This window comes from Aotus nancymaae, unplaced genomic scaffold (assembly GCF_030222135.1).
Source record: "Aotus nancymaae isolate 86718 unplaced genomic scaffold, 86718_ANA_hifiasm-v0.15.2.pri h1tg000092l, whole genome shotgun sequence".
Classification (NCBI taxonomy): domain Eukaryota; kingdom Metazoa; phylum Chordata; class Mammalia; order Primates; family Aotidae; genus Aotus; species Aotus nancymaae.
In genome coordinates, this window is record NW_026988507.1 from 2,230,499 (window position 1) to 2,251,375 (window position 20,877).

Sequence of the window (20,877 nt, forward strand, 5' to 3'; positions counted from 1 at the left end):
AGTCTTAAATGCTCCCTTGACTTCTCAGGACTTGCCACACCGCGCAGGCGTCCCACTTGTCCTTAGCTCTGATCTCTGACCTAACCTACTGCCCCAGCCCCCCTCCTCCGCAGCCACCGAACGGCTCTTCCGGTGCTGTGAAGGCGGTTCCGGTTCGCGGCGGTTCCCGGGTTTTGCGTTCCGCGCCCGGCCGGAAACTCCTTCGCATGGCAGCCGGTTCCGGTTCGGTGAGTGGCGGCGGGAAGCTGGGGGAGGGGTGAGGATGGAGGGAGCCTGGGCCAGGAGGCTGTGTCGGACCCGGTCCGCTGGCCCGGGCTGGACTGGGCGGAAGCGAAGAGCGCTGTGGGGCCGGCGCCTTTTCCTCTGCCCCGCCCCCTGGGACCACCTCCCCTCCCCCTTGCTGTCCGGTGGCCGTGCTGTGGCCGCTGGTGGCCGTTAGGCTACCTGAGGCCCTTCCTTCTGGTCTTCTCTCCTAGGCCGCGAAGAGGCCGTTTCCCAGCCATTACAACAGGCCCCATCCCAGCGCCTAGCCTTACTTGTGGAAAAAGGCCGGTTGGGATTCCGGGGCTTTCCCGCCAGAGCAGGGTCTTCTCTAGGGAGAGCTGTTTTCACCGGGAAGCTCGGCTTTCTATGGTTACCGGCTTCATCTCCCGCCTTCCTTGAGACCTGAGTGATATTTCTCGACTACTTCTGCGTCTCACGTAAACATTTCTCCAACTCTCTTACTCTGTGGTATCTCCCTGAGATGTGATATCGCTAGTGCCACCACCAGAAAGAAACGTCTGGACCCTCCTGCTCAGGTTATGAAAATCCCCTTAACTGCCACAGTTTGCTTACCTGGCTCATCGCCTCCTGGTAATTCCCTTGAACCGTCTCTTTCTTGGTGTACCCTAACGTGATCTCTGGATATATGCCTCGTTTCTCTTTCCTTGAGCTTGGTGATTTCTGTTTATCGGTGCCTGTGCAGTATTTCCACTATCTGGTTGGCAATAACTTGCTCCTTTATCACTTTCAAGTCAGCCTTGTTAAAGTCATTTTACTTCATATTTGCTACACTTATTATATTTGGAGTGGTGGTGATTCTTGTAATAGTCATATAAAGCCTTTTATCTACTACCAACTATTTGACTGAGGGTCTTTGTTTTAATTGGTTATTCTGGATAGATTAGATCACATCATCTCCTAAATCTTTATCGTTCATAAAAATAATTTGTGTAAGGACTCGTGTTGAAATACAGATTACCCTGACTTTGAAATTACAATTACAATGAAACTTTAAGCATCTCTTTAAGGATGATCCCTTAACCTACTTCCACTTTACACTCCCCCCGACTTTATTTTTCTTCTTTAGGACCTTTTAGGAAGGCTTATTCATTTTTAACTGACTTCAATTAATTATCCCAATTGCAAAGATAGTCTTCGTATCACTCATCTAACGAACTGTCTAGAGGGAGTGGATGGATACAAAAACAGGTCCTGCTACTTCTGGCTAAGGGAATGCAGTTGTTGACTATTGCTTTGGAAATCTGTACTTTTCTTCCCAATTTCTACTTCTTCTATCAATTGTACTAGCTCTACTGTCTTGCTGTATCTGTTTACGGATCTGGCTTTCCCTACTAGACAGTGAGCTTCTCAGTGGCAGGGACGCTTTCTTAATCATGTCTGTATTCCCAGCACCCTACATGTAGTTGGTGCACAGTAAATGAATGTGTATGAAAAAATTTGAATACTTAGGGTTTACTGCATTAGAGTGTTAAGGTGTTTAAGGTGTTAGAGTCTGATTGGGAAAGATTACATGTAAAAGTAGAGGGGAAGAAATAACCTCAAACACATGATGATACAGTACAACTGTTGTACACATAATTGTTTTTCAGAACTTGGAAAAGGGTGATTTCACATGATTGCTTTCATACCCTTCTCATGTCATGAATTGTGCTAACCACATCTTGGTCCTGGATAAAGCTAACATTACCTCAATATATATTTTCTAGTAACTTCATTTCAGCTCTGAACATTGTCTTCTATAATCCCCTCTTTGCATATGTGTAAGGCTATAAATGTTTCACCGCAGTTGTCAAGACTGATCTTTTTTGTTCTTTCAGATTTCCCTTAACCTTGTGTTCAGCTACTAACCTGACTTCCATCTGAATATCTGTAACTGCTTATGTTCTTTCAGTAAATTAAATGACCAGTGTGTACTAGGAAATGAATTATTAGAATACTTTTTTATTAAAGAAAATATTTTTTCAGTTGCAGGAATTTAGTGGCATCAGAGGTTCCAGATTCAACATTTTCATGGAGAATCTTGGGGTAAAATATTCCTTCTCCCAGTGGAATTTCAAGTGGCTAAAAGAATGTACCATAAGCACACTGAAGAAGCTGGATGTATCTGTATTAAAATATAAATGTGGGGCTTTATTTAAAATCATAAATCAGTGTGTATTCCCCAGGGTTAGTGAGGGATTACTTTTAAATTGCCAGTGTGTATGAATCTTTGAGGTTGTGTTAAAGGATTTGAAGTTGTATGATGTTTGAAATGTGCATTTGCCCTGGAGTCAGGATACATGGATTCTTATCTTCTTTTTGCCCCATCTTTGTGATTTCAGGCAAGTCACTTAACCTCTCTGGATATAATCTGTAGAATTCTTTGAATTTCTAGCTTCCTTTTCTTTTCACATCTGGCTCAACAAAATGCAAGGAGATTAACATGGGATTATTCTGTTGGGCACCAGGCTTTTAAATTGGTATTCTTCTTAATATTAAAAAAAAAAAAAAAAAAAAGACTAGTGATGACAATTAAAGCAACCTTAAAGAGTAAAATGTCAAAAAAAAGTGTTGCTAATATATTGGTTGATACAATTTTTTTCCCCCCTTAACCCTTAATCTGGAACCCAGGGGATTCTACTCTGTTGAAGAAAGAAGGAGAAAGAATACCTGAAGAATTTTTAGATAAGCCTTTTAAGTTGAGCATTTGGAAATATATTTGAAGCCTAAATCTAAGGCTTAAATTCTTTAGGGATCCTTCCTGGTAAGATGAGGTAATCAGATAATTACTCTGCTTAGTCTGTAGCTATGCCAAGAGAACTTTAAGCAGCCTTTCTTTGTGTGAGTTTCATTATTGTGATCACAAAGAATGCCTATTATCTTCATCCAGTCTCATGAATACATTGAAGCCCTAGGATTGCTATGTAGTTGATGAAGTGCTTGATATTTTAAAAAATATGGTTATAAGATTATAAATATATATAGGTGTGACTATTATCATCCCTAGCATCTTCTTCCTCTTGGAAATCTCCCAAGACCATATGTGCTAAAGATATGTTTATTAACCTAGTTCCAAATAGTTTGGTTTTTTTAGTTCCAAATAGTTTGGTTTTTTTTTTTTTTGAGACCAAGTCTCACTCTGTTGCCCAGGCTGGAGTGCAGTGGTGGTATCTCAGCTCACTGCAACCTCTGCTTCCCGGGTTCAAGCAATTCTCCTGTCTCAGCCTTCCGAGTAGCTGGTATTACAGGTATGCACCACCACACCTGGCTAATTTTTGTATTTTTAGTAAAGGTGGATTTCACTATGTTGGCCAGGCTGGCCTTGAACTCCTGACCTCAAGTGATCCGCCCTCCTTGGCCTCCCAAAGTGTTGGGATTACAAGCGTGAGCCACCATGCCCGGCCAGCAGTTTGGTTTTAACATCTTTATTTTGTGGAAAAAGTGGATACATCAGAGGAAACAGTAATTTTTATATAGGCAAAGGAGCTTTGGTTTATAGCAGTTTGATTGATGATTGAGGGGAAGTACTTTGTACTACTGCAAAGTAGTCCTTGATTGTCATTAGAGTATCAAGTCACTGAGTAAGACATGGAAGAAAAGTCTTAATAGGACCATCACAAAGTCTGTCACTTGTTTATGAAGTGATTTAGCATGACGTAATAGAACAATGGATTGGGAAGAATTTCTAGGTTGTAATTTTGGTGTAGTTGCTAACATTGTGACTTTATGCAAACCGCCCAGTCTCTTAAGGGTTGGCTCTCCCAACTTGCTTCTTGCTTTAATATTCTGTGATTCCGTGGGTAGTCTGTAATTGCTGTTTAATTTAGCACAGGTTGCAGAAATGTTTGGAAGTACCTCAAGCTAGTTTTAGTTTTTACTCTTTTTCCATCAAGTCAACTCTTTGCACCTTAGATTTTTCTCCACTAAGAACACAAACATTGGAAATCAGAAAAAAAGAAAAAGAAAAAAAAGAACACAAACAAATGTTACTTCTACTGGCTGCACCCTCTAAAATTAAGTGAAGTAGGTGTTTCAGTATGTAATTTTTCTGTTTTTGTCTTCTTTTATAGGACTTTGTATCTTTGCTAAAGTCAGTGATGTGAAAAGACTTGAAATGGGTAAGACTAGTTGTTGAATCCTGTTAGCTATTCTTACTGATTAAGCTGGAGTGAAAGAATGGGTTTTCCTAACATTTTCAGTATTTGTATCTTTGTGCTTAATAATAATTTTGTGAGAGAGCTTAATCCTAATTGTGTAATACTGTATATCAAATATAATTATCTTTGGTTAGAACATTGTTTATGTACTCATTTAGGAGTATTATCTCAATGATTGTATTGAAAAAGCCAAATATACCCAAGCAAACATCTACTATGTACTAGACCCTGTTCTAAGTATTTAAAATATAGTAGTCCATTTAATCCTTACAACCATCTTACAAGGATACTTATATCCCTATTATATCAATAAGGAAACTGAGACAGAAGTTAAGAAGCTTGCCTAGAGTCATGTACTATAACTGGCAGAGCCAGGATTTAAACCTAGGTACTCTGGTTTCAGAGTTCCTGTTCTTTTTTTTTTTTTTCTTGAGATGGTGTCTCACTCTGTCACCCAGGCTGGAGTGTGGTGGTACAATTCAGCTCACTGCAACCTCTGCCTCCTGGGTTCAAGCAGTCCCCCTGCCTCACCCTCTCAAGTAGCTAGGATTACAAACATGTGCCACTGTGTCACGTTAATTTTTGTATTTTCAGTAGAGATGGGGTTTCACCATGTTGGCCAGGCTGGTCTCAAACTCCTGACCTCACGTGATCTGCCTGCCTTGGCCTCTCACAGTGCTGGGATTACGGGGGTGAGCCATCACGCCCAACTAAGAGTTCTTGTTCTTTAGTACTATGTTATACTAACTTCTAAATGATAAATAATTTGATTAATGTAAGTATTCTATTTCATTTAGCTAGTGTTACTGAGAATTAATTGTGAGTAGAACATTTTTCACTATTTCGTTTATAGTACTTTATGTCTGTAAAGGGGACCAATATAAGGTGAGGACTAGTAGCCAATGTAGGAATAAGTTGAAAAATCTCTACACTTAGATCTTATAACATCCCATATGTTCCTTTTACATTCACATTAGCTTTCTCTATTCTGTGTTTTCCTTTTCCTTAGTCTGCCTTCTCCTTCCCTGTTCATTTGTTTCTATTTTCTCTCATTGCTGATACCAGTGTAAGTCATTGAGTTCTGTTACCCTTATTATTTCTATTCTAGCTAGCAAAGTTATCAAAAATGATTCTAAAGTAAGATGCTGCCATAATATTATAGTTATTGACCTGATAGCTGTTAAGAGCAATATGAATAAAATTATGCTTTTTAAAAAATTTTCAGGTGGATTATTATTATTTTTGAGACAGAATCTCACTCTCTTGCCTAGGCTGGAGTGCAATGGTGTGTTCTTGGCTCACTCCAACCTCCGCCTCCTGGGCTCAAACAATTCTCATGCTTCAGCCTCCCAGGTAGCTAGGATTACAAGCGTGTAGCACTATGGCTGGTGTATTTTTAGTAGAGATGGGGTTTCGCCATGTTGGCCAGGCTGGTCTCAAACTCCTGGCCTCAAGTAAGTGATCCACCTGCCTCAGCCTCCCAAAGTGCTGGGATTACAGGAATGAGCCACCACACCTGTCAGGTGGATTCTTTTTAAAGCACTTTTTTGTGTTAAACAGGAAGTAAACCAATGTTAACAGTGTTTGTTACTGAATGGTGAAATTTTTGCCCCAATTTTTTTATATTTAAAATTTTTTCTGTAGTTAAAACACTTAAAAAGTTTCTTTTGGGAACATTTTTGTTTTTTGTTTTTGTTTTTGTTTTTCTTTCTTTCTTTTTTTTTTTGAGATGGAGTCCTGCTCTGTAGCCCAGGCTGGAGTGCAGTGGCGCGATCTCGGCTTACTGTAACCTCCGACTGCTGGGTCCCTGTTCAAGCAATTCTCCTACCTCAGCCTCCGAAGTAGCTGGGATTACAGGCACAAGCTACCATGCCCAGCTAATTGTTGTATTTTTTAGTAGAGATGGGGTTTCACCATGTTGGCCAGTCTGGTCTTGAACTCCTGACCTCGTGATCCACCCACCTCGGCCTCCCAAAATGCTGGCATTACAGGTGTGAGCCACGGCACCTGGCCTCTTTTTTTTTTTTTTTAAGAGGCAGGGTCTTACACTGTCACCCAGACTAGAGTGTAGTAGTGACCCTGTCATGGCTTACTGCAGTCTTGACCTCCCCAGCCTCAGATGATCCTCCCAGCTCAGCCTCTTAGCCTTCTGAATATCTGGGATTACAGGCATGCACAACCACGTCTGACTAATGATTTTTTTTTTTTTTAAATAGAGACGAGTTTTCGCCATATCGCCCAGGCTAGTCTCAAACTCCTGGGCTCAAGGCATCTGCCCATCTCGGCCTCCCAAAGTGCTAGGATTACAGGTGTGAGTCATCTTGCCTGGCCCTGTTATTTTTAAACTTTAAATTAGGGTGTTTTTATATGTGTACAAGTTTTGAACTGTTTGGTAGATGGCCTCAAATGATTTCAAATGACCCAGTTTCTGCACATGGACCTCTTGACAATGACATTATGAGATTTTTGCCATTGGTTAGCTATGAAAGAGGGATTTTATTTGACTGTAGAGTTGTTCTTTGAGGTTCTTTTTGTCTTTTTGCTTGTTTTTTAGACACAGTGTCTCCCTCTGTCTCTTAGGCTGGAGTAGAGTGCAGTGGTGTGACAATAGCTCACTGTAAATTTGAACTCCTGGGCTCAAGGCAATCCTCCTGCCTTGCTTCCCAAGTAACTGAGACTGCAGACACAAACCACATTGGCTGGCTATTTTTTTTTTGAGATGGAATTTTGCTCTTGTTTCCCAGGCTGGAGTGCAATGGCGCGATCTCAGCTCACTGCAACCTCCACCTCCCAGGTTCAAGTGATTCTCCTGCCTCAGCCTCCAGAGTAGCTGGGATTACAGATGCCCATCACCATTCCCAGCTAATTTTTGTATTTTTAGTAGAGATGGGGTTTCACCATGTTGGTCAGGCTGGTCTTGAACTCCTGACCTTGTGATCCGCCTGCCTCAACTTCCCAAAGTGCTGGGACTGCACTCAGCCTGCTGGCTGAATTTTAAATTTCTTGTAGAGATAGGGTCTTACTATGTTCCTTAGATAGGTCTTGACCTTATGGCCTCAAACAATCCTCCTGCCTCAGCCTCTCAAAGTGCTGGGATTATGGACGTGAGGCACCTTGCCCAAGTGGGAATTGTTTTTATTAGGTGAAAAGATTGGTTCATAGGAAAAACATTATTGAAGAATTATCTGGCTTGAACTAATCCAGACTCTCTCCCCAGATGATATTGCTGATAGGGTGAGGATGGATGCTGGAGAAGTGACTTTAGTGAACCACAACTCCATATTCAAAACCCATCTCCTGCCACAAACAGGTTTTCCAGAGGACCAGCTTTCGCTTTCTGACCAGCAGGTTAGGACCTGTTTTCTTTGTTTAATTAATTAATTATTTTGGCTGATCATAAGTTTTCATCTTACGTAGTTTAAATGCCACACTCAAAAATACAAGCATACATATAAACTTTTTAGAATAATTTTAGTGTTTGGAATTTTGCTCATGTATTAAAATTAAGACAAGAAAGTTAAGACAAGATAGGCTGTGTGTGAGTTCTTTGAGAACAGTACCTTTTAGAAAACTTATTGTCTCTGAATTTTAAAATTACTTATACACAGATCAGTGTTCTTTTAAACTAGTGCTTAAAATTGCTGAGCCTTAAATAGGGGAGAAATGTGAAAATATACAGCAGCTCTGAGATGTCTGTGCCATAATGCTTGGTTTCTCAAGGTCTGGTTCAGGACCAGCAGCATCCACATTACTTGGGAGGTTGGTAGAAATGCAGACTCTCAAGCTTTACCCCATATGACTGAATCAGAATCTATATTTTAAAAATGTCTTCATTTGATATATATGCACATGAAAGTGTAGGAAGCACTGTTAATAAAACAGTCTATCCCAGTAGGACAGCCATTAGTAATTTGGGTGAGATCATTTTTTGGTGTGTGATTCTTTCCTAAATGTAATAGGTTGTTTAGCATCTGTGACCCCTAGGCAATAAATACCTGTAGCATCAACCCCCCATAATCATTTTAATATTTAATATATATCCACACATTTTCAGATATGTACTCGGGTTACAGCACCACCTCTGATTAAGAACTATATCTGTAAAGTTATCAAGAAAGTCAAAACCAGATTGATTTTCCCAGCCTTTTTAATATGTGTTATAACTAGCTTTCAGAGAGAATATACTAAATACATACTTACTTTCTACTGAACATTCTTTGAATTAAGTTGTATAACAGATATTTTGTCTGTTTTTTTCTTGAAGCATGAGTCATTTCATTAGATTGTCTATGTGTTTTCCTTTCTTATTAGTATGTAGTACTAATAATTATAATATGTAAATATAATTATATTGAGTTCTGAAATAGTCTTATTTCTGCTATAGTCTTCATTTATTTAGAGACGTGGGGTCTTTCCATGTTGTCCATTGCTAGTCTTGAACTCTTTGGCTCAAGTCATCCTTCTGCCTCAGCCTTGCAAAGTGCTGGGATTATAGGCATGAGCCACTGCACCTGGCCTATACTCTTTTTTAATGATACATTTTTCCTAGTATATGTTTTATTTCATTTTATTGTGAAAAATGTGACTTGGCTGGGCGCAGTAGCTCACATCTATAATTCCAGTACTTTGGGAGGCGGAGATGGGTGGGTCACCTGAGGTCTAGAGTTCGAGACCACCCTGGCTAACATGGTAAAACCCCATCTCTACTAAAAATACAAAAATTAGCCAGTAATGGTGGCACATGCCTGTAATCCCAGCTACTCAGGAGGCTGAGGCAGGAGAATCACTTGAACTCAGGAGATGGAGGTTGTAGTGAGCAAAGATCGTGCCATTGCACTCCAGCCTGGGCGACGAGAATGAGACTTCATCTTAAAAAAACAAAAAAGTGACTTAAGAAAAATCTTCTGCTTTGTTTAGATTTTATCTTCCAGGCAAGGACATTTGGACCGATCTTTTACATGTTCCACAAGAAGTGCAGCTTATAATCCAAGCTATTACTCAGGTATGACACATTACTTGGAGTCAAGGAACTTTATACCTTTTGGATTTCTTCATAGCATATCATTTATGTTTATCATCTCTAAAAGTAAAAACATTGTCAAAAACAAGATGGTATTGTCTCCACTAAAATATCACTTGAATGGCTTTTTGTGTGTATGTGATTGCTGTGGTACTTTACTGATTTAGTCTCAACCAAATACTAGTGTTTTAGTGGGAAAGTGTTTTGAGAATCTAATCTAACTGTCCATTATGCCATTGTAAAAAGCAATACAGCTTTGTTTTTGACTTTTTTTGGGGATATGTGGATGTGATATGGGTAAAGCGTGTTTGTTTTGCATTAATTTAAATCACAGAGCTAGTTTTATTTCTGTTCTGCTTGAAACCATGAAACCTGAAAATTTATTTCTTCCTAAGCTTGTCCTTCTTTCAGGGCGGGAAATGTTAACTATGGGTTTCTCTCTAGCACCTGCCACAGCCATATGCTTGCATATTCAAGGGCTTGCCTATTTAACTTGTGATCCATGACAGAAGTCAGCATTCTCTAGGCTGTTCTTATCCTGTGGCCTGCCTGACTTATCATCTGCCCTCTTACTAAGATTTGGACTTCCAAGGGTCTTCTGCCTCTGTCTTGGAAAACTAAGAGTTTGATTGGTTAGCCTTTTGGCAGTAGGACTCAGGAAGATTACAGTAGTCTTCCCAGGTCTTTTTACTCCTCATGCTATCTCTTTGCTTTACCACAATATGGGAATACTAATTATACCTTTGAAACTGCTTTAATAGGATTTTTTTTTCTTTTTTTGAGATGGAGTCTCCCTGTGTTGCCCAGGCTGAAGTGCAGTGGTGTGATCTTGGCTCACTGCAACCTCCGTCTCTCGGGTTCAAGCAATTCTCCTGCCTCAACCTCCCTGGTAGCTGGGATTACAGGTGCCCCACCACACCCAGCTAACTTTTGTAATTTTAGTAGAGATGGGGTTTCATCATGTTGGCCAGGCTGGTCTGAAACTCTTGACCTCAAGTGATCTGCCTGCCTCTGCCTCCCAAAGTGCTGGGATTACAGGTGTGAGCCACTGTGCCCACCCGGACTTTTATAAGGACAAACTGGGATTATAAATATGGAATGCAAATAATAATTATTCTTGTTATTTGGCTTCCTTAGCATTCTTTGTCAGGAAGATGAGATCTCCTCCCCTAAAAAGTCATTAGTATGATGCTCTTTTAAATTTTTACTATATTTAAATGTGATTTAAGTGGGTCATACTTTTATCTACCCTGGGCACTAGACTTCCATAGTATGTGCATAATTTGTATAGAAAAATCAATTTTCTCAGAAAGTAACTCTACTACCATTATTATTGAGAAGGCTTTTTTTGATGAACAGGTCTGAAATCTGATTTGATAGCTCATTATTAATGACGGAGGAAGAACAGTTGAATGGTTAATGAAATTAGATGATCAGTATTTCATTTGAACTCAGGCTATGTTTGCTTATAATTTCATATGCCAGTTTACCATTGGATAGAATCTCTGCTTTAAGTTAAGACAATTGCTTAATAATAAACAGCTATATAGAAAATTATACTCAGAGTTCCCTTCTTATAACCCAATTCTTATGATTAATTATTATTATTATGTTTTGAGACAGAGTCTCTCTCTGTCACCCAGGCTTTAGTGTAGTGATGCAATCTTGGCTCACTGCAACCTCTGCCTCCTGGGTTCAAGCAGTTCTTCTATTTCAGCCTCCCTAGTGGCTAGGATTACAGGCATCCTCCACCACACCTGGCTAATTTTTATATTTTTAGTAGGGACATGGTTTCACCATGTTGGCTAGGTTGTTCTTGAACTCCTGACCTCAGGCGATCCATCCACCTTGGCCTCCCAAAGTGCTGGGATTATAGGCATGAGCCACCGCACCTGGCCTATTTTTAATTTTTTTTTTTTTTTTTGAGACAGAGTCTCACTCTGTCTTCCCAGTTGGAGTATGGTTACATGATCACGGCTCACTGCAATCTTGACCTTCTGGACTTAGGCAATTCTTCTGTTTCAGTCTCCTGAGTAGCTGGGACTACAGGTGCATGCCACCCAGCCTGGCTGATGTTTGAAAAAATTATTTATAGAGATGAGGGTTTTGCTTTATTGCACAGGCTGGTTTCAAACTCCTGGGCTCAAGTGATTCTTCTGCCTAGGCCTCCCAAAGTGCTGAGATTACAGGTGTGAGCCACTGCACCCCATCTAATTCAACTCTTATTTAACTCAAATCTCTGTAATCTCTTCTGATTATCTGTGTGTATATACATAATATACGTTGTATGATTTGACACATGTAATCTTTTTTAACTCAATTTTTAAAAAATTTTAATTCTTTTTTGGAACAGGGTCTCACTCTGTTGCCCTGGCTAGAGTGCAGTGGTGCAATGACAACTCACTGCAATCTCAACCTCCTGGGCTGTGATCCCTCCACCTCAGCCCCCTGAGTAGCTGGAACTACAGGTGCATGCCACCATGCCTAGCTAATTTTTGTATTTTTTGGTAGAGATGGAGTTTCGCCATATTGTCCAGGCTGACAGTTTTAGTTTTTCATCTGACAGCATGTTCTTTTTTTTTTCAAATCATTTTCTGCTGATTCATGGAATTGATATGCACATCCACAGTCCTTTATGTGTAATTCCAAAACAAAAGCCTCTGAAAACCAAAAAATTTTTCACAACTCATCTGATTTCAAAACCTGACCTGAGGCTGGGTGTGATGGCTCATGCCTGTTATCCCAACACCTGGGGAGGTCAAAGCAGGTGGATCAACAGAGATCAGGCGTTTGAGACCAGCCTGGCCAATGTGGTGAAACCCTGTCTTTACTAAAAACACAAAAATTAGCTGGGTGTGTTGGAAGACACCTGTAATCCCAGCTACTTGGGAGGCTGAGGCAGGAGAATCACCTGAACTCAGGAGTTGGAGGTTCCAGTAAGCTGAGATCATGCCATTGCACTCCAGCCTTGGCGACTGAGTGAGACTCCATCTCCAAAAAAAAAAAAAAATACCTGACCCGAATTCATTTCTTGGCAAAACCTATTTGAACTGACATGAAGCTGTTGATATTTTGTTTTTTAAATTTCTGTAAAAATGGGTATTTTCACATTTTGCTGCAGATAACATGTTCGATTACAGAGTGCTGTTAGAGATTATACTTGAAGGTGTTACCTAATATACTAGGTTATCTTTCTAAAATTACTAAAATTTAAAATTTGGATATAGAACTAGACTCAAGCATTTGATTTGGGATAATGGGCGTGTGCCTTAATTTGCTTTGTTATTTTCCCCGTGGTTTAGGTGCACATTTACCCTTACAGTTTTTAGCTATTGTTAATACATGGCTTAAAAGCATTGGCATATAGAGCTTTTTTCTTCTAAGTTTCAGTAAACCCTTGATATTCATAAAAAATATATATAAGATTATCTTAAATCCTAATATTTGGCCAGATTCCTTGGTTTTCTACTCAGTTACATGATTGTTGAGAGTTGCATTTTTCTTATGTTTATCCTCATACCACAAGTTGATTCTCATATCAGCAGTCTTACACTAAAGCTTTATCTCACTTGAGTACCTTTTTTTGGAAAAGAATTATTTCATAAAAGTTATGTGATGATGATTAGAGAATAACAACAGTGAATAATAAAGTCATACTGAAATGGGGATACTGGATTACGTATTAGACTCATTCTCTAAATTACTCACAGCTTGAAGCAGAGGACTCACATTTGTACCTCTAACAAATTTCATCTAGTCCCTGATTAAACAAGCTTATGGGATGTCACAGACCTCAAAGGTCACTTTCTAAAAATCGAATTTTATATCTGAATGTCAATGGTCTATATACTTTTTTCTTATAATGAAGTCTTGAATTAAAACCTACTTTTGTCCAGGCACGGTGGCTCACACCTGTAATCCCAGCACTTTGGGAGGCCGAGGTGGGCGGATCACGAGGTCGAGAGATCGAGACCATCCTGGCCAACATGGTGAAACCCTGTCTCTACTAAAAATACAAAAATTGCTGGGCATGGTGGCACACACCTGTAGTTCCAGCTACTCAGGAGGCTGAGGCGGGAGAATTGCTTGAACCTGGGAGGTGGAGGTTGCAGTGAGCTGAGATCGCGCCACTGCACTCCAGCCTGATCAACAGAGCAAGACTCCATCTCAAAAAAAAAAAAAAGCTACTTTTTATTGTGGACTTTAAAAAAACTTCTTCCTCTTTCCACATCCATTCCATTTCTGCTCTCTCCTTTGGATATATTATTTTCTAATAATCACCACATCGATTGCTGTGATCATCACCTTGTGCCTTACCTCTTGATTGGGCTCAACATGGACTCTCAGTTTACCTGCCTTAATCTGCTGATACTGACTTTATTGGTATTTGTCTTCTCTCTCACCCTCTGCGCCTTCCTCCACCAGGATGAAAATGAGCAGTAAGACCCAAACTTTAGGATCTAGGATCTGGAACTTCTTTATTGCTTTATTGGATTGACCTCTGTAGATCAAGCTTTTAAAAAATCTGCTTCTCAAACCACTGAAGATTAGGGTATTAAAAACATTGATTTTGTTTTTAAATAAAGTTTTAAATACTTTGTTGCAGTTTACTTTGTTTCAGTAAAAACTTTACACGCCTGTAATCCCAGTACTCTCTCTGGGAGTCCAAGGTGGGAGGATCACGTGAGCCCAGGAGTTGGAGACCAGCCCAGGCAATGTATTGAGACTCTGTCTTTACAAACAATAAAAATAAATTACCTGGGCATGGTGACATGCACCTGCAGTCCCAGCTACTGAGGAAGCTGAGGTGGGGGAGGATCTCTTGAGCCTGGAAGTTCAAGGCTGTAGTGAGCCATGATGGTGCCACTGCACTTCAGCGTGGGAGACAGAGTGAGACCCTGTCTCAAGAAAAAAAAATAGTTTAACCCTAAACAGAGAAAAGTAGATTAGGATGCAAAGAAATGATTTTGCTTATGCTTAGAATCATTATCTTTGTCTTTGGAAAATATGTTAAGTTAGGTTTTCAAAATATTTGGTAGGTAAGATGATTGTAACATCCTGCTATTATCTTAACTAAAGTTAACAGGAACAGCTGGTGGTTACTTTGATAGTAAGTAGTTACCTGACACATCCTTTTTTTTTTTTTTCAGAGACAGAATCTTGCTCTGTCACCCAGGGTGGAGTGCAGTGGCACACAATCTTGGCTCACTGTAACCTCTGCCTCCCGGGTTCAAGTGATTCTCATGCCTCAGCCTCCCTAGTAACTGGGACTACAGGCGTGTGCCACCACACCTGGATAATTTTTTGTATTTTTAATAGAGATGGGATTTCACCATGTTGGCTAGGCCGGTGCTGAACTCCTGGCCTCAGGTGATCCACCTGCTTTGGCTTCCCAAAGTGCTGGGATTACAGGCGTGAGCTACCGTACCCGGCCTTGGCACATTCTTTTTTAATATAAAGTTTATTATATTCATAAAAGTATTGCTTGTTCTTGCAGAAACTTTGTATAGAAAAGTAGAAAACTACCCATCACCCTATCATTAGAACATAACTATAATTAAATTTTTGGTGTATTTTCTTCTCGTTTTGTGTGTATGTATGTGTACATAATAGGTAATCTTATTTGTGGTATTTTTAACTCTTACAGAAATCAGTGGTGACAGACTATCATGCTAAACCCTCACTATATGTGGCCAGGCACAGTGACTCACCTGTATTATTCCAGTACTTTGCCTTTAGGAGACCCAGGTGGAAGTATCACCTGAGGCTAGGAGTTCGAGTCCAGCCTGAGCAACATAGTAAAATCTCACCTCTCCAAAAATATACAAAAATTAGGCGGACATGGTGGTATGCACCTGTAGTCTTAGCTACTTGGGAGACTGAGTCAGGAAGATTGCTTGAGCTCAGGAGTTCAAGGCTGCAGTGAGCTGTGATTGTGCCACTGCACTTTCAGCCAGGGCAACGGGGGAGACTCTGGCTCAAAAAAAAAAAGTATCTGTAGTTTACTCTTGGTCTGTCTCTAACTTTGCTTGATCCCATCAGCAATAGAACACTATTCAGCAATTTCATTGAGTGGGGTTGGAACCACCTTTTTCTGTTTAAACAGGACTGATCCTCTGCTTTTTCCCTTGCATTTTAAAGCTGCAATCTCTGTTACATGCCATTGAGAATGCTACTCTGTCTTATCCTTGGTCTCAAATTTCACACCTGTTAGAGTAATTTGCATTTTTAACAGACCAGTTCCTCAAATAGATATCTCTATTTAGATCATTTCCTAATCAAATTTTAGCCAAAACATGTGAGACAAAGATTTCTACTGTTAAGACTTTAAACTTAACTATAATAATTTTCTAATTCTTTACTAAGACTCATTTCCATTAGCTTCATGTTTCTGTCCTCAGAGTAATAATACTAGATGCTAAGCATAGATAACTGGTTACAGAGGAACAAAGTTAGAATTAATTTTGAAAGTAAACTAACTTATTTTAATTATTAGACTAAGGTCACCAACTGGTGAATTAACTAGTACTAACACCACCCCTGACTGCTTCTTTTTTCCTATCTTATTTACCCTAAATCCTGACATCTTGATTAGCTTACAGAAACACAAAAGTGTATTTTTGAAGGCTACGTTTTGGGATACAGCATCAAAAGATACATTAAATATTTTTAATAGCATAAATTTACAATATTGTGAAAAGTTCTATACTAATATGCTTTAAAAGAATATCTTCAAAATGATGTCAGCGTTAGAAAAAAATTTAGAAATAGAGAATTCTTATTCTTGTGTTTTCACTGGAGCTCCTTAGAGTTCCATAATTTAATGTCTGAAGTTCTTTTGAGGGAGCTCAAAAGAACTTAAAAGCTTAAATTGTCCAATTCTGGCTCAAAGCTCCTTAGAGTTCCATAATTTAATGTCTGAAGTTCTTTTGAGGGAGCTTAAAAGAACTTAAAAGCTTAAATTGTCCAATTCTGGCCGGGCGCGGTGGCTCACACCTGTAATCCCAGCACTTTGGGAGGCCAAGGCGGGTGGATCACGAGGTCAAGAGATCGAGACCATCCTGGTCAACATGGTGAAACCCCGTCTCTACTAAAAATACAAAAAAATTAGCTGGGCATGGTGGCCCGTGCCTGTAATCCCAGCTACTCAGGAGGCTGAGGCAGGAGAATTGCCTGAACCCAGGAGGCAGAGGTTGTGGTGAGCCGAGATCGCGCCATTGCACTCCAGCCTGGGTAACAAGATCGAAACTCCATCTCAAAAAAAAAAAAAAAAAAAAACCATATAAATTGTCCAATTCTGCAGATAGGGAGAGGAGGATATAGAAGTTATTCCACTACTTCTAGCTGAAACTTCAGGAGGCTTTTGACATCCCAGATTGTAATCCACAAGTTAGAAAATTCAAATAATAAGTAATTCTCAAATAATCTGATTGTAGTAGCAAGGATTGGAGTAGTAATATGTTTGATTATGGCATTAGATGACTGAAGATTATTACACCAGAATCAGATGTATATGATGGGTCATTCCTTGCCATAAGCCAACCAGAATAAGCAGCAATTAGGTTATCTCTGCTCTTTGAGAGAGTACCTGAATCTTGAACTTGGTAACTAAAAAGAAGAAAGTGACACCAGCTGCTTAATAAGCAATAACTGTTGTTCATTTGAATTACAATTCTCATTGGCCCCCCACCTGCTTTCTTACTGGTCTGGCCTACCTTCTTTCAGGCCCAGGCCTGGGAGTGCTTGCAAGATATAGTTGGGGTAAAATGTTGACTTTTGGTGGACACCACGGAGTCACATTGATGCAGATAAGGCACATGGCTGTGGCAGGATTCAGCTCCTTCATCAATTTTCAGGTTAGTATGGCTGAATCAATTATAGTTTGTAGAAGTTCCCCTACTGCAGACTTTACTGGCAGTTGAGACTGGAATCTTTTCTTCCATGAGAGACATGGTGATATGCCACATTACTTTGGAATACAATGGTTGGTCATGGTTGCAGTCATAAGGAGAACCACCTGTAGAATTTGTTTAATTTATTCAAACTTTTATATTTTTAGATAATCCTTCCTCAGACAGTTTTCTTGGCTCAGGAGACTTAAGAACCTTTGGCCAGAGTGCAAATGGCCAATGGAGAAATTCTACTCCATCATCAAGCTCAACTTTACAAAAATCAAGAAATAGCCGAAGTCTTTACCTCGATACCCGAAAGACCTCAAGGTTGGTATTTTGTCATCTTGGTTCTCAAGCCCTTCCTCAGATATAGGAGAAAGTGACTAAAAGGTATATAGTTATTACATTGGCATTTTAAAAGAGTAACACCGTTTTTGGACTTGAAACCATAGGGATATGAACAAATCCATTTTACATTTTCAACTTCTCATTTACTTAGTGCCGAATTTTGGTGATAGACAAATCTTATCATTAGAAGAGAGAATTTTAAGTAAATCTTGGTGGATATAAGAATATGGGGACCCTTCAAGATAATATGGCTCTTGCAAATCTTAAAGTGATAATCAGTCAATCTCTGCAATTTGAGTAGGAAAGAAACCAGCACATACAGCTGTCATATGAGCAGAGACCCGACTTAAACTAAAGCAGTTCTCTACCTCATGGCATTAGTCAAGTAGACCAAGCTACTTCTATATATTAGTAAATAGAGAGTCACAGGCCAGGCACAGTGGCTCATGCCTTAATCTTAGCACTTTGGGGGGCTGAGGCAGGTGGATCACCTGAGGTCAAGAGTTCAAGACCAGCCTGGCCAACATGGTGAAACCCCATCTTCACTAAAAATACAAAAAAATTAGCCATACGTGATGGTGTGGGCCTGTAGTCCCAGCTACTTGGGAGGCTGAGGCAGGAAAATCACATCAACTTGGGAGGCAGAGGTTGCAGTGAGCCAAGATCACACCACTGTACCTCAGCCTGGGCTACAGTGACCCCGTCTGAAAAATGAAAAATAAAAAATAAAAAAAAGTCACAGAGAACTTTATCCCAACTTCATAATCTCTACCTAACTAAACTTATATGGATTATTAAGTGGGTTATTAAAGCCAGATGAAGTCTGGCTTTGAAACTTTTCCCTCAGGTACTTTATTATATTAGTAAATCATTTCTTTTTTAAAATAATATTTATGACTACTTAAATTCTGTTCTGTTGTATTTTAGGAATGTGGGATCATTTAATGTACTGGTTAGTCAAGGTTGAGCTTTGTGGTGTTGATAGAAGCCAACAAGATAGCTTTATTTTATTTTATCTTATTTTATACACATGGACTCCAGGAACATGTGTCAGTACTCCCTGGGATTATCTTCCTCACTTAAGTATACAGTAATTCATTCATATACTCACATTGTGGAAATCAGCACATTACCAACAAAGCTGAAGATCCCTTGACCACTACCCACAATCTCAATCCCTTCTCCTTAGTGTTTTTCCTTTCAAACCTTTTCCCATACCTGTTTCTCTCTTAACTCTTTCTTACTCATATATAGCATGATACACACACATACACAAACTCTATTAAATGTGTGATATTATTTTGTCTTCATTAAAGATTTTCTATATGCATCATTTAGCAGGTGGCTTTTAAAATTCAATAAAACCACACTGTTATTTTTTTTTAAATGTTATCACAGAAATAGTACATGTACTTTGGAAAAATACAGAAAATATATTTTCTGTATATATGTTTTCTGAAGCAAAAATAAAAAATAAAGACATCACATTGCCACCAGCCTGAGATCAACTCTATAGTATCTTAGTATATATCCTCCTACATATTTTTCTCTGCCTTTACACATATATATTTTTTCCAAAATGAGTTTATAGTGTACATATTCTTTTGTAAATTTTATCTTATACACTAAATCATATCTAAATTTTCTCAGTTGACCCAAAAGTATCTTTTATAGTTAGTTTGGTTAAACCAGTATCTAATTTAGAATTGCATCTAGAAGTTACTGACTTTGTGTTTTATAACTAGAACAACCTTCTTTTCCTTAAATGACATGACTTTTCTGTATAATATTCCACTTTTTGGATTTGACAGGGTGCTTCCTCATGGTGTCATTATCTTGTCAAAAAATCACCTGTATTTTTTGTAAGCTAGGTTTTTGATGTGACTAGAAGGTGTTACTGTGCTTATCACATTAGAAAAACAAACAATATCTTATTTTGGTTCTCCGATTATTCGTAATGCTAGACGGACCTCTTGATTGAGGAGCTGACAATCTGGTAGTTAATTGTACAGTTAGGTTTTTCCCCTGTGACTTGAATGTAATCTAAATGATGTTACTTTGGCATTATATGGATGATGAATTTCACATCAGCCATCACCTAACAATTCATATCATTTGATAATACTTACCTGATAATAGTTTTATTAGAGTTAATGAAATAATATTTTTCTAATTTTATCACTTCTTCAGCACTTCTTGATTGGCATCCTGATTGCATTTTTCATTAGCTGGGGCTATTAGGTTACCCTGAAATATGTCTCCTATGGGAAAGGCAGGATAAATGATTAGATTTTTCATTACCAGTTTTCAAAGTAAGGTTTTTCTAAAATAGCCACTTCATATGGTTCAAATGAATTTGTCTGTTCCTTTTTTAGTGTCATTATGGATTCAGTGTTTTGCAATCCACTATAATGGTTACTGTTTTAATGCTAACATTCTCAGAAATTTGGCTAGTGGAAGCCCCTTTAGCTTGCTTCTCTGTCTGTTTGACCTTAGCTCATTAATTTTGGGTAACACCCTTGCTTTCTGGCATTGCAGGATGCCCTTGTACTGTTTCTTTAGAAGAGTAATCTTTTATGTTAAGAAACATGCATAGGTGCTGGAATACTCTTAGAAACACAAATACAAAAGACATTGTGGAGAATCCATCATATCTTTACCTAACAATTACACTGCCCTTGCCATCTTTTCCTACCTGCATCCACTCATCCTAAGAAAGTAAGCCTGTTCCTAAAATTCTAAGTCCTTGCTCATTTCCTCACTCTTAACACACGTAGAAACCTTTAGAATTTGAAGATTTAAAGAGAATTATGTACTTTTTGATTTTCTTTAGATCTTGTCTGATTTGGATCCAGACTACATGTAATGATTTAAAGAATTGATTTCATTGAATTTAGAATATTCAGCTGTGTTTCTCTATTCTGCGTCTTGAAGAAAAAATAAAATTTATTATGCTAAGAATAAGTACCTCAAACTTTTCGGGTAATGATAGATGAGAAAGAGCATATAGAAAAAACTCAAAATTGACCGGGCGCAGTGGCTCATGCCTGTAATCTCAGCACTTTGGGAGGCCAGAGCAGGCGGATCACAAGGTCAGGAGTTTGAGACCAGCCTGACCAACATGGTGAAACCCCATCTCTACTAAAAATTAATTAGCTGGGTGTGGTAGCACGCCCCTGTAATCTCAGCTACTCAG

The 20,877-nt window shown here is 39.1% G+C and overlaps 2 protein-coding genes across 7 annotated transcripts in view; one reads left to right on the top strand and one right to left on the bottom strand.

Moving 5' to 3' along the window:
- The window catches only part of PFKM (phosphofructokinase, muscle), a 44,995-nt gene extending 44,080 nt beyond the window's left edge, over positions 1-915 (bottom strand). The window contains exon 1 of one of the 2 annotated variants that reach the window (XM_012459131.2): positions 838-915. The gene's annotated coding sequence lies outside the window, so the exon portion shown is untranslated. Of the gene's footprint in view, positions 1-536; positions 559-837 lie in introns of those variants that run through there. The other variant, XM_012459132.2, reaches the window with a different exon arrangement.
- Positions 102-20,877, top strand: part of SENP1 (SUMO specific peptidase 1) — a 69,840-nt gene continuing 49,064 nt past the window's right edge. The window contains exons 1-6 of one of the 5 annotated variants that reach the window (XM_064369801.1): positions 102-227; positions 4,335-4,382; positions 6,638-6,730; positions 7,639-7,769; positions 9,339-9,423; positions 17,501-17,660. In XM_064369801.1, the coding sequence (XP_064225871.1) occupies positions 4,379-4,382; positions 6,638-6,730; positions 7,639-7,769; positions 9,339-9,423; positions 17,501-17,660 (473 nt within the window). In that variant the 5' untranslated portion in view covers positions 102-227; positions 4,335-4,378. Of the gene's footprint in view, positions 228-435; positions 856-4,334; positions 4,383-6,637; positions 6,731-7,638; positions 7,770-9,338; positions 9,424-17,500; positions 17,661-20,877 lie in introns of those variants that run through there. The other 4 variants (XM_064369800.1, XM_012459134.2, XM_012459133.3 and 1 more) reach the window with 4 other exon arrangements.